The sequence below is a fragment of the Callionymus lyra genome, chromosome 17, assembly GCF_982586985.1.
Source record: "Callionymus lyra chromosome 17, fCalLyr1.hap1.1, whole genome shotgun sequence".
NCBI classification, from domain to species: Eukaryota; Metazoa; Chordata; class Actinopteri; order Syngnathiformes; family Callionymidae; genus Callionymus; species Callionymus lyra.
Window position 1 is genome coordinate 19,794,699 of NC_141834.1, and position 14,309 is coordinate 19,809,007.

At 39.5% G+C, this 14,309-nt stretch overlaps 1 protein-coding gene across 5 annotated transcripts in view; it reads right to left on the reverse strand.

Annotated features, from left to right (window-relative positions):
- Positions 1-5,462: 5,462 nt before the first annotated feature.
- The window catches only part of ptprub (protein tyrosine phosphatase receptor type Ub), a 258,433-nt gene continuing 249,586 nt past the window's right edge, over positions 5,463-14,309 (reverse strand). For all 5 annotated transcript variants that reach the window (XM_087812960.1, XM_087812963.1, XM_087812959.1 and 2 more), the window contains 3 exons: positions 12,941-13,098; positions 9,735-9,870; positions 5,463-9,665 (listed from right to left, as the gene is read on the reverse strand). In XM_087812960.1, coding sequence (XP_087669086.1) covers positions 9,603-9,665; positions 9,735-9,870; positions 12,941-13,098 — 357 coding nt within the window. In that variant the 3' untranslated portion in view covers positions 5,463-9,602. The remainder of the gene's footprint in view (positions 9,666-9,734; positions 9,871-12,940; positions 13,099-14,309) is intronic.

Consider the following 14,309-nt stretch of genomic DNA (forward strand, 5'->3'; position numbering starts at 1 on the left):
CAAGGAATTCAAGGAATTAGCAAACATGCTAGGGATCATACTGGATGCTAACAGCTGGGAGGAGTCCACGAGGCAGATCCAGGATCAGACACTTTGATCGTCTCTATTAGTTCAACATTCATCGTTGTAAATGAACTGGATATATATTTTTAACACAGCTTTAGACTTTCTGGTGTTTTTGCCACTTGCCGAGGCAGTTGCTCAGGCTCAGACCGATAAGGGGAGTCGGATCATCTGATCTGTGTCCAGCTCCTGGTCCGGCTGACTGACCTGGACCAGGGAAGCACCGAGAGCTTCTGTCGCTCGCACACACCATGACTTTCACTAAACTGAGAACACGAGTCGGAGATAAGCGCTCGGGTCAGACCGGCCGTGGCGACGGAGCCCGTGAGGAAACATTGTGGACGGCGCCATCTGGCCGGCGCTTCGCCGTCCTCGCTCCGCTGAACACGGAGCTTCTGCCCGACCGGCTGTCCAGCAGAAGCTGAGGATCATCGCGAGACAGAGTGTGTTGAGGGGTTAGACTTGCACCAAAGACCCTTTTTTATTTTTAACCAGGAGAAATGATGGAGCTTGTGACGAACACTGAGTCACTTAAAAAGTTATAATTGAAGACATTACTCTAGTGTTTTTAATTATCATTTTTGATTAAAAACTAACACAAAACATAAACTAAAATATTTTCACTTCTGATCACGCTAGCTGATAACGATGCTAATGGTGTGCTTCAAGGATTATAACTATTTTTCTATAAATTTAATCAAACTTGAACACAAAATCCAACAGTTTACAAAAAAATATGTCATATGTGACTTGTGACTTCAAAGGCAAAATCCTACCTAGCGTAGCCACAGGATTTCTTGAGAAAAGCTAGTTGCTAACAGTTAGCATCATTAGCACATTTTTCAAATAATTCTATGAATATTATGATAAATGTGAAATAAGTAATCTTCAAGTGTAAAGGAAATATTAAATATTACCAATCCGGGTCACGGCACCAAGTTGTTAGGGATTTTTGTGTTCCGAGGAACCGACCCCTCCCCAGCCTCGTACGTGGTGATGGAATGAAGGACAGACACATGAATGAGGTTAAGAAAAATGCTCGTTTAGTGAATTATGCAAAAGTCAGAGACAAACTTACGTGATCACGGGCGCTAGCAAGCAGAGAGATCTATCGCAGACGTCTTCGAATGCCAGAACGCAAAGATCAGACAAAATGGTGGATCTTTATAGTAGAATATTCAGGTTAACGCCTCTAGTCAAATGTGAATGTAGGATTGGTCAGTAAATGTAAACACTTGACTCTAGGATGGCCGTCGCACGTGATCGTAGTGGAAACTTACTGAAAGTTGTTGTTTTCTCAAATCTGTCTCTTCCCAGCGACTTGTGTCCTTCAGTGTGAATTCTCAAACAGGTGTCCAGACGTCCTGGGAGTCTGGGATTGTTTAATCTTTCTGTGTGTGTGAGGCTTTCTGACCTCGGCCTTTGAGTTGTGAACCTGAGTTTGGTTTAAGTGAATGCAATGCAAGAATAGGATTATTTAATATAAATTAAATATGTAAGATTATCAATTAATCAAGTGACTATTTGAAATGTGTGTTAAATCTAGATGATTGATTACAGTAAAGTTGTCATTTCCTTACACTAGCTAGCTGATTGTTACGTATTACTCTAGGGTTTTCTCAATGTTTGTGTCACCATTCATCGTCTCTTGTACTTTACGTTTAAGATATTTTTACACATGAGCAAAATCCTGTAACCGGGATCTGTGAAGATACAAATCTATAAAAGCCGCTAAGGGTGTAAGATCTGATCCGAGGGGGCAACGACAAGGACATAGACAAGGTCACCGAGAAATATTGGTGACAATATTCTCACAGAGGATACTGGATTACACCACTACTCGTGTACAAAGCATTTTTTGGTTCAAAAGAGGAAACATTTGGAACGAGACACCGCCGCACTTTGAAGCTCGACAGTGTCGCCACGGAAACCTCCAGCATCTATTAGGCCTGTATCAGTGAACGGCTATAAAGGGAACGTGTTGTCCGCTGATGAAAATCGATAGGATTCAACTATGACATGATACAGAACACCAGGTTCACTTAAGTCTGCTGTGTATCACGTCTCCGTGATGACGGTGTTCTCTTCGTTTTTTATGAATAGAAATGAATCACTGCGAAAAACAACTACTTGTTTCCAATATAACGGTTTTAAAAGTGCCATCGTCTGAACAGTGAATGAACAGAGCAACATCACCACACACACACACATATATATATATATATATTTATATATATATATTAGAGAAAAAGGTATACTAATGATGACATTAAAAAAACAAAACGATTATGGCCCTTAGATGTTTTTGACTCCCCCAAAATAGACAATCCAAGAGGTTTTTACCTGATGAATGGAGGGAATGATATCGTCTTTAATGACCATTATTCATACAATCTACTAGTTATCAAGTATTTTAGTAAAGTTTGGCGAGTATAGTGTTAAACATACCTGTTGCATATGATGTGACTCTAATGTCAAGGGTTCATGCAGAGAATACAGTACTATATATGATATATAGGAAGATAAGTGATACCAGAAGATGCAGTAGATACGGGTGATACCGGAAGATGCAGTAGATACCGGAAGATACAGTAGATACGGGCGATAGCGGGAGATGCAGTAGATACCGGAAGATATAGTAGATACAGGCGATACCGGAAGATACAGTAGATACGGGCGATACCGGAGGATGCAGTAGATACCGGAAGATACAGTAGATACGGGTGATACCGGAAGATGCAGTAGATACAGGCAATACCGGAAGATACAGTAAATATGGGCGATACCGTAAGATGCAGTAGATCCGGAAGATACCAGAAGATACAGTAGATACGGGCAATACCCGAAGATACAGTAGATACTGCAGGATACGGTAGCTACTGGCGATACCGGAAGTTACAGTAGATACCAAAAGATAAAGTAGATATGGGCGATACCGGAAGATACAGTAGATACCAAAAGATACAGTAGATACGGGCGATACCAGAAGATACAGTAGATACCGAAAGATAAAGTAGATATGGGCGATACCGGAAGATACAGTAGATACCAAAAGATAAAGTAGATACGGGCGATACCGGAAGATACAGTAGATACCGAATGATAAAGTAGATACGGGCGATACCGGAAGATACAGAAGAAACAGAAGAAACCAAATGATAAAGTAGATACGGGCGATACCGGAAGATACAGTAGATACCGAAAGATAAAGTAGATACGGGTGGTACCGGAAGATACAGTAGATACCAAATGATACGGTAGATACGGGCGATACCGGAAGATGCAGTAGATACGAGTGATACAGGAATATACAGTTAATACGGGCAATACCAGAAGATACAGTAGATGAGGAAGATACAGTTTATATGGGAGATACCTAAGATATGGGCGATACCGTAAGAAATCGAAGATACACTAGGTATGAGGGAAATTAGAACATACAGTAGTTACAGTAGATATGAGTCAGACGGACAGATGTTACTTCTCTCTTGATTACCTTCCTTTATTTTCAACTTTCAACAAGTTTTATTTAGTGACAAATCCTTCCTAACTAAAATTCAATCATATTTTCCTGCCACGAGACGGAGGGTTTCGAACCCTCGCCAGATCTTGAACACATCCTTGGAAAACTTGAACCCGAATAACAATCTACTGATTCAAGGATAAAGGAGGTTCTGTGAGGAGTCTCTAACTGACACCCGAGTGGTGTCGCTCAATAACTGGATCAAACTGCAGCCACTAGACCCCCTCTCTCATTTCACCGCCTCAGCTTTTAAGTGTGGCGAGGGTGGCGTGGCGGCCCTCAGTGCATACGCCCGCCGAGAAAAGGACGGAAATAACGGCGGGATCTCGGCTCCGAGATAAGATATCTGGCGCTGAACTGACATTACACCATCAAATTAAATGATAAGATTCCAATTATGTGCAAATTAAAAGCAGCCGTCAGAGAAGACTGCGACTATAATGGAGTCTGCTGCTGTTGTAATGGCTTTTTCAGGTGAGTGGCGGAATGGAGAGAATCCTGCAGCAAATAAATAATTTAATCCTCCTATCAATTTTGTATTACATTCAAAATCAGCTCATTGAAGAGAGATCTCGCCATCAGACTAATGGAAATGCAAATGCGAGTGGTTCTCACCAAAAGCTTCTTCTTTGAATGTGTTTTGATGCAATAGCAGTCAAAACTCACATCGAGGCGAGACAGCAACGGAATATTGACAAGAATCAATGCGGAGACTGAGATACTTCATACTGAAATAAGTCCTTTGTGTTTTGCTAAAGTAGTACTTGGAATTTCATAACTTTTATACATTTTGCATCAGGGGCAGTTTTACTTAATAATAATATATATATATATATATATATATATATATATATATATATATATATATATATATATATATATATGTATATTAATGTATTTTAATTTTAATTAATTTATGTAAATATATACATATATACATACATGTATATATTATATGTTTATATGTATGTGTTTATTTATATAATTTACATAGATTCATTTAAATATAAAACATTTATATACATATCTGTATATATGTACATATATATATTTACATAAATTAATCTAAATATAGTATATTAATATATATATACATATATATATATATAAAGCATACAAACTTTTTCTTTAAATTTATCTGGAAAATATTTCCCTTTTAACAACAGATAAATTAAGCACAAAAGACAAATAAACATAAAAGAATGGAACTTCAGAAAAAAATATTTTTTTAAGGACAAAGTTATATGGACATTTATTTGACATCTTTTAATATACTGTATGGATAATATTTAATGAAATATTTTAAAATAATATATTTTGTTTTTATATATATATATATATATATATATATATATATAAACAAAGAATAGAACCTCTTTTTCTGAAATTTATCACACAAATATTGATTTAATATAGTTTTTTAACAACCGATAAATTAAGCATAAAATACATTTTTTAAAAATCAACATTTTATATACATTTTCAGATAATCGTTTATGAAAGAAAAACGATGTTTTCACACACATTATGTTGGAAGGGCAAACTCATAAACCGCTCTTCAAATTCCTGAATTCATTTTCTCCACAAACGCCAATCCCTACCTGAGCAGAAAATGCAATCGAGGTTTTGCATCCGAGTGTTTTCTCCGGCCTGCATTATTCAACAGCGGTGGGTGAGAGGAAGTCTGTGGTCTTCAGACTCCGGCGAGCGAGGGGGAGGCGAGGGGGAGGCGAGGGGGAGGCGAGACAGTAATGACGGGGGAGGGACACTCCAGCCGACGAAGGGAAGAAGAAGAAGAGGTGAAAGATTAATAAGAAGAGAAGATCAGACGCGCCATGAAGGCTTCTGCCGACACATCAATTATCAAACCACCACAAAAGATTTCTCTCTTTTTTTATTGTCCATCATCCAGAAATACACTTTGTCTCTTTCATTAAATACACACTTTGCCCCACAAACACAATGGTCGGAGTCACAGTAGTCATGTTCCATCACTCGCGCCCCGACGATGAAATGCAAAGCAGACGATGGATGGAAGCTTGAATATTCAGTTCACACTCGGTTGTTAGCAAGAAAACTGTCATTTACATCACATTCAGCTTCGTGGGTTACGTCGTCACTCGGGCAAACATAGAGAATAATATTCACATTTTCATAATGTACACCTGTATTTACACCTGCGGCGACTCTCCAAGTGTCCAGGCACACGTTTGTGTTTCCTCACGAATGTAACACTTGTTCTTCATCGAGACGCGTTCAAGGTCCTCGTAGTACACAACTCGAGCTGTGTAAACATCGCACATATCATTCCTTGGACTGAAATGTTTGATCGAAACACAAAATTCAATTTAAAAACGCTGCTTCATCCTTTATAAGAAGCTCGGGTCTTGGGCTGCGTCCACACTACCAGGCTTTATTGAGGTGTTTCGTGAGTCCTGTGATATGAAGATCAAATTATTATCACAAACTTTCTGTTATGAGTTTCATTTGTTGTAGCGCAGGTAAGGGTTATGTCTACAATTAAGGACAGGATTAGGGTTGGGATCGGGGTTGATGCTTGGGTTGGGGTTAGTTGAGTATTGTGATAGGTCTAAGCTTACGGTTCTGCTATAATTAGGGTTGAGGCTAAAGGCTAGAGTTGGGGATAGGTTTTAAAATGGGGTTACGATTAAGGATAAAGTTGGGAGTGGGGTTACAGTTGTGGCTAAAGTTGGGGATAGGGTTTAGAATGGGGTCACTATTCAGGATAACGTTGGGGATAAAGTTGGGAGTGGGGTTACAGTTGTGGCTAGGTGTGGGGATAGGGTTGGGAGTAGGGTTACAATTAAGGCTAGAGTTGGGGATAGGGTTGGGAGTGGAGTCAAGGTTGAGGCTAGAGTTGGGAGTAGGGTTAAGATTGAGGCTACAGTTGGGAATAGGGTTAGGAGAAGGGTTACGATTAAGGCCAGAGATGGGGATAGGGTTGGGATTAGGGTTACGATTAAGGCTAGAGATGGGGATAGGGTTGGGAGTGGGGTCAAGGTTGAGGCTAGAGTTGGGAGTAAGGTTAAGATTGAGGCTACAGTTGGGAATAGGGTTAGGAGAAGGGTTACGATTAAGGCTAGAGATGGGGATAGGGTTGGGATTAGGGTTACGATTAAGGCTAGAGATGGGGATAGGGTTGGGATTAGGGTTACGATTAAGGCTAGAGTTGGGGATAGGTTTTAAAATGGGGTTACGATTAAGGATAAAGTTGGGAGTGGGGTTACAGTTGTGGCTAAAGTTGGGGATAGGGTTTAGAATGGGGTCACTATTCAGGATAACGTTGGGGATAAAGTTGGGAGTGGGGTTACAGTTGTGGCTAGGTGTGGGGATAGGGTTGGGAGTAGGGTTACAATTAAGGCTAGAGTTGGGGATAGGGTTGGGAGTGGGGTCAAGGTTGAGGCTAGAGTTGGGAGTAGGGTTAAGATTGAGGCTAGAGTTGGGAATAGGGTATGGAATAGGGTTACGATTAAGGCTAGAGTTGGGGATAGGGTTGGGATTAGGGTTACGATTAAGGCTAGAGTTGGGGATAGGGTTGGGAGTGGGTTACAGTTGTGGCTAGAGTTGGGGATAGGGTTGGGAGTGGGTTACGATTGAGGCTAGAGTTGGGGATAGGGTTGGGAGTGGGTTACGATTGAGGCTAGAGTTGGGGATAGGGTTGGGAGTGGGTTACGATTGAGGCTAGAGTTGGGGATAGGGTTGGGAGTGGGTTACGATTGAGGCTAGAGTTGGGGATAGGGTTGGGAGTGGGTTACGATTGAGGCTAGAGTTGGAAGAAGGTTACGGTTGGGGTTAAAGTTGGGTATAGGGTTGGGAGTAGTGTTACGATTAAGGCTAGAGTTGGGCATTAGGTTGGGAGTAGGGTTACGGTTGTATACTGTATAGCAACGCTGATTCTAATTGTTGCTGACGACGCTAACAGCTGGAACGTTGTGATCAAAGAACATTTAATAACGTTTATGCAGATATTTGTAGTCAAGTTTCAAGAGGTTTTGCAATTGTTTCTACACATCTTAAAACCTCACATGATCAAAGTTTTTTTTTCCTTTTGTGATATATTTCAAACTTTCAAGCCTCTGCCTGAAAACATGTTTTGACAATATGTGAAAATTCAAGGACCTTTCCTCGAACAAGTGTTTTTCTTCATGTTGTGAAACATCTTAAAACCTCTTCATGAAAGAGTAGAAAAAAGTTTTGCAAGGTTTTGCAATTTAAGGGCTTTTCCATTTATGTTTGTTGCACTTTTGTGATATAGTTCATAATGTCACAAACACTTTTCCTCGGAAAAGTCACTTCATTGACAGTTTTATAAACACAACAAAGGATGTTTTAACTGAAGATAAAAAATAAAGCTCTGAATGATATTTTAGAGGTTTTTTTATTTATTTTTTTAGATTTTACGTTTTTTTATTTCCATTTTCATGTATTTAAATTTTTCTAAAATACCTTTTTAAAAGTGTTAAATCCATTCAAACCATTTGGGATATATTTAGCAATATATTTTTAAACCTTTTGAAAAACTTTTTTAAGGATATTTTATACGTTTTCGGACTTGAAACCGTTTGAAAACCTCTCTATTAAAGAAGAGGAAACTGAATTTTGAGAGGTTCTCGAAAATCAAAACATTTCCATAAAAAGAACACAATTATTTCATATATTTATATATATATAAACATTTTTATTAAGTATTTGTAATATTTATTTCAAAACTTATGAAAAGCCTCTTGTGTGAATGACGTGTGAATAATATAAAAAAAACAAAGATCTTTGAGAATTTTTTTTGGAAATACCTCTAAACAAAAACTTATATTTGGCATTTTTGGATATTCCATCAAAAGTTATTTTTGCACTATTTTTCTCTTTTGTTAAAACGCCTGATAAAAGCACAAAAACCTTTTTAGAATTAGGTTTTTTCTTTTCTTTTCTGGAATTGTTCAATTTCCCATTTTCACAAATAACATCAACAAAAGCTTATTTTTTTCTTTAAATAAATGGCAAAATTCTTGGTAATCTTCCATTTTTGCGTCTTTTTGCTATTCAATACAAAACATTTCGATAAAACTCTTAATGAAAAGATGCTTGAAGGATATTTGAGACGATCAAAAACAAGATTTCGTTACAATAATTGAGGTTGATTTTCCAATATCTAGCGGTTTCCATTTTTTCTTTTGCCTTTAAGTTTTTGAAAGGAATAAAAGCGAGCGAGGAGCGGAAATGTGACACAAAAGAAGCTGCACTTGTGATGGTTTTCAAGGATTCCGGTGAGTCGTTTGCTCAAGAGCGCACAAGTGCGGACGCAGCCCAGCCGAGATTCAAACCCGTCACTCAAGAAAACTCACTCGGTCGTCCCGTCGCTCTAATCTCGCTCCAGCTTCAGTAGTTTTTAGGAAAAGTTTCAAACCCGTCCGAGTGCATTCTCAGGCAGATATCAAGACAAAGAGGATTCAAGTCAGTCAGTGGGGTTGGCACCGCGACAAGCTAGCGGGAACTGCGGTGGCAAGCGGCCGTCGCCCGGAAAAAAAAAGTCCACCTTTAGCACAAATGGTAATCCAACAACGAATATCATGGCAAAGAAGAACATCAACACTGTGGCGTCTCCGTCCGGGACTCTGTGCTCAGAGCGTAAGGCAGTTTATGGTTTGGTGAGTAAAGTACGGCGGACCTAAGATGCTTCGGCGTGTTTAGGGTACTGATCCGTGCTCCAAACGACCGGGTCAGGGTGACCCTCGGATCCAAACAAGTCCCGAGGAAAAGTTGTCTTTTTTTCTACCACATCGACGAGAAGCTTCGGTTCCACGGGCAGATGGACCAGAAGACGCACGGGAAATATCAAAAGACATCACCAACAAGAAGGAGATCACGGCTGTACATTAAAGGTCAAGAGTCTCGATTTCTTCCTCTGGACTCGCAACAGTCCGGAGAGTAGCGTGGAGGGACTGAGCTCCGCCACGCCGCCATCGCCAACGCCATCACCGCCGCGCTCCTGGTTTAGTTGCTATCTCCCCTCGAAGCAGTCCAGGTACTCCAGGACCAGGTCGTAGCAGAAGCGGTACTGGTCCTGCGGGGGGGGAAGGCAAGGCATCGGTGAGACACTCAGGACGCATCGCTGGAGAAGAACCCGACTCACCAGAGACTCCACCATGTTGGGTTTGCAGTTCCGTAGAGTCTTGACGGCGTAGAAGATGTCCACCATGTTCTGGTACTGGATCATCTCCAGGAGGATGTTGGAGGCGCACAAGGTGCCGCTGCGACCGCCGCCGTTACTGAGGACGAGAGGCGTTTGGAATCAAAACTCGTGAAGCGTGTTTAAAAAGATAAAAAATGTTTAAAACAGCACGTCAATGGAAAAGAATTCAACAGCATTTTTAGAAAATGTCAAACTAATGTTTTCTTTCTTAAAATTATTTATTATTTCACTTTGAAAAATTGTTTTTGTTTAGTTTGTCTAAAAAGTGTTATTGCTAGTTGAAAGGTTTTGTATTTTTTAAGGATAATTTACGACTTTTGTCCCCGTTTTGCCATTTTTGTGAGTATTTATTAAACCTCAAAATGATTAAAGGTAATATAAAAATCATATTTGTAAAAAAAAGGTTTTAAAAAAATCACTTTCCCTTTATTTTGATTTACTCAAAACTTTTCAGCTCCAAAATAAATCGTTTTTGTCTAGTTGTTGTTGCTAACTGCTAGCAAAATAAAAACAATATTTAAGGGAATATAAAAATCATTTTAGGAAAAAAAAGTGCTTTATTATCAAGTTTATAAATGAAAAGTTATATAAAACACAATAAAATATATTTTTTTGTATATTGTACTTAATTTTAATAAACTATACTTTTAAGCTATTAATGAGCTAGAAATCCCTTTGTAGTTGTTGATGCTAACTGTTAGCAACCAACCAAGTGTTTACATATCCGGATTTTTGAACAAGATATAGAAAATACAATAAATTCATAATTTAAGTAAGTAAGCAAGTAAGTAAGTAAGTAATATTTATTTATATAGCGCTTTTCGAGACCAGGGTCACAAAGCGCTTAAACAATCAAAACAATACTCAAAAAAGTACATACTTTAAAGATCAAGATAATACTGAGAACAACACAGGAGTTCGAGAAATTCAAGGGAAAAGCCTGAACAAATAGAAACGTCTTAAGATGTTTCTTAAAGGAGTCAGTAGATCCATCAAGAGCAAAGAGAGAGAAGATCGTTCCAAAGCTTAGGAGCAACAGCCTGAAAAGATTTCTCTCCTCTGGTCCTGAGCCGTGTGCGTGGAACCATAAGTAGATTCTGATCCACAGACCTCAGAGCCCGAACTGGGGTGTAAGGCTGGATCAGATCAGTGATGTAAGGAGGAGCCTAAATATTTAAGAATATTTCAATATTTTAATATACTTTATATTTTTCAGCTACAAATGAAATCGTTTTTTTCTAAAAAAAGTGCTGATTATTCCTTTGTCAGTTGTTGATGCTAACTGCTAGCAACATTACTATAAAAACATTATATTTGTGTTTCTATATTACGAATAAAACAGTGAAAATTGTTGAAAATACTTAAGAAAAATGAGTCGAAAAGAAAGAAAAGTGTACTTTTTTTGAGAGTTTTCCCCCTAAAAGAATAAACAAGTAACTGCAGTTAAATCCACTTCAGCAAAGTTCATTAGCATCATGCTAGTAGCGCAGGAGTTTGTAAACGACTTGAGATTCCAGCCACGTCACGGTTCACCATTAGTAACCCCCGGTTCTAAGACTCACTCCTTTTTTACAATCTCCAGCCGTCCTTCTCCCGTAATTGATGGGCGACCCCTGCGTCTCCTTCTTAGCCCTCATTAGCGCCCCCTCGTCGCCCACACCCTGTAAATTACTTTTGTTGGAGGAGCTTAAATCCTCGTCTGAGTTCTATCTGGACACCTTTGCTCCGGCGCCGAGAACGACTCTGCATTTAAGAGGGTTTTAAAGCAGATAATCGAAGAGCGTCAGAACCTCACAGATACCAGGGTTGCTTGCTCCATGACTGAGTATTATTTCCTGGAAGAAAATACGGCGGCGGTCAAAACAAACGTAAGACCGTATCGATGAACTTCTGGAGGACGATCCACTTCCTCTCCGGAGAGCGAGGCAGGGACGGCGGCGGCGATATTAAGGCGATCAATCGTCGTCAGCCGGATTCACCGTCGTGGGAACCGACGCTCGGAATTAAGCCGTAATTGATTTGATCTCCATAATCTCTTTCGGGGTTGCCGGGGGTAACGCCGGGTGACAGCGCTGACTGATGTGTTTATGGACGGAGGCCTGCGGCGGCGAACGCGTGACGCCCATTCATATTCATCAGCGAGGACTCGTGGGGACAGAAGCGCTCGGTTCGACACTTCATCGGTTCGTGTTCGTGGTTCGGTTCCAACACGACTAAACTGGTTTGGATGGTTAACGAAGCAACGACGAGATGATGTTGTGACTCCTTTACAGTCCCTGAACTACCATCGTTCTCTTGAGCAACAATCAGAGCTGAAGCTCATGAGGTCAAAGATCATGTAGAAACTATTATTATTATTATATTAGTAGTAGTAGTATTAATAATAGTAGTAGTACTTACTTACTTACTTACTAGTAGTAGGAATACTATTAATAATAGCAATAGTAGTAATGATAGTAGTAGTAGTAGCAATAGTATTAATAGTAGTAGTAGTAGTAGCAATAGTATAAATAGTAGTATTAGTAATAGTTTTAATAGTAGTAATGACAGTAATGGTAGTAGTAATAGTATTAATAGTAGTAATGGTAGTAGTAGTAGTAATAGTAAAAATAGTAGTAATGACAGTAATGGTAGTAGTAATAGTATTAATAGTAGTAATGGTAGTAGTAATAGTAAAAATAGTAGTAGTAATAGCAGTAATAGTAAAAATAGTAGTAGTAATAGTAGTAGTAGTAAAAATAGTAGTAATGGTAATAGCAGTAGTAAGAGTTTTAATAGTAGTAACGGCAGTAACGGTGGTAGTACTAGTAGTAATAGTAGTTATGGTAGTGGTAGTAATAGTCGTTATGGTAGTGGTAGTAATAGTAGTTATGGTAGTGGTAGTAGTAATAATAGTAGTAGGACTAATAGTAGTAATGTAGTAGTAATAGTTGTTATAGTAGAAGTACAAGTAGTAGTAGTAATAGTAACAGTAGTAATGGTAGTGGTAGTAATAGTAGTAGCACTAGAAGTAATAGTAGTCAAAGTACTTTGTTGTATATAGAATTGTATGATGAATATATTCAAACTTCAAACTAGATAAACTTCAGGCGTCGACTCTAGTTGTTGGTCCAGTGACTAAGTAATCAAACACTGGTGTTACTCACAGGCAGTGGACGACCGTCCGTCCTTCTCCACACTCTCTCTGCCACTTGTGCACTTGAGCCAGAAGGTTGAGGAAAGACTTCTTGGAGTCGGGAACGTCGCGATACGCCGACCAGCGCAGGAACTGGAACTGACAGACGACCAGCTCGCCCTCCTGTAGCTGCAGACGAGACCATGGGTTTAGAGTCAAGCATGTGTGACACATGTCAGTCATCACTGAGCAACTACATCACATCATTAACACACTTGATGTCATTAACACACTTGAAACCTTTAGAATTACCATTTGGATTCAGCAAGGTTTTGAAGGATTTAATGGCTTCTAACCACTGCTGTTGAAAACCAGCCAAAATAAAAATACTTGAATTTGGAAAAGACATAATACAAAGAAATTTCAAATATAAATAAACTTCCAGGCACACGGTGAGTGGTTGAAGGTTGTAGGTTCGCTTCCCGGTTGGAGAGGAGGCCACTTTCTGAGTTAGTATGTTCCCCCCGTGTTGCCTGGGTTTACTCAGGGCACTCTGGTTTCCTCCCACAGTCCAAAAACATTCTATTGTGAATGGTTGTGTGTCCTTCAACAGACCCCCCCCCCCCCACCCCCATGATCCCCATTAAGGAACAAGCGACAGAAAACGGACGGAATCAACTTCCATGAGACCCACGGACAAAATGTGTAGTTATTGTTCATAACAATAGGTTTTCTAGATGCTAGGCTAACATATGCTAACATGGTCAAAGGGTTAACTCAAGTTCCGACAGTACAATTCATGTAGCCTGAGCTCCTGGTCAGAGGTATGCCCTCCCTCCGCGCTCCTCTGGTCGTAATGATAATCTACAGTTGGACGCGACGGGTTCAGTGCGAGTCGTTATGTTTATCGCGAGTCGTTCCTGAGGCTAATGGAGCTAATTAATGTCGCGACTGGTGAACCGTCCAGTCATGGGCCGTTAACGTGTTTCATTAGAGGCGCCGAAGGTTCCGACCCGAGTCCAGATCGAGCGAGAGACGGACGGTATTTCATCGTCTTCAGAGCAAAACTTCCTCGTATCAAAAATTATATTAAACTAAAGCTTCCTCGGATACAAACGACAACAGACGACGATATATATACGAGGGTTTAAACTTTAAACTGTGAAGTAAAAAATATTTCAGCAGAGTTCAGGCCCTGATAGCTAAAATAAGCTTCTTAATATACTAGTATTATAGTATTTAAGTCATTTATGAAACTATCAAATTGAGTTTTAGTAGAAAAAAACGTCTAAACACGTGGACAAGGAATAGATCAAGACATTTTTGTGGCATTTAGTGAGGATTTAGGAAGATTTTTGAAGGATTTTATACGATACAAATATAAAACTCATCGATGTACA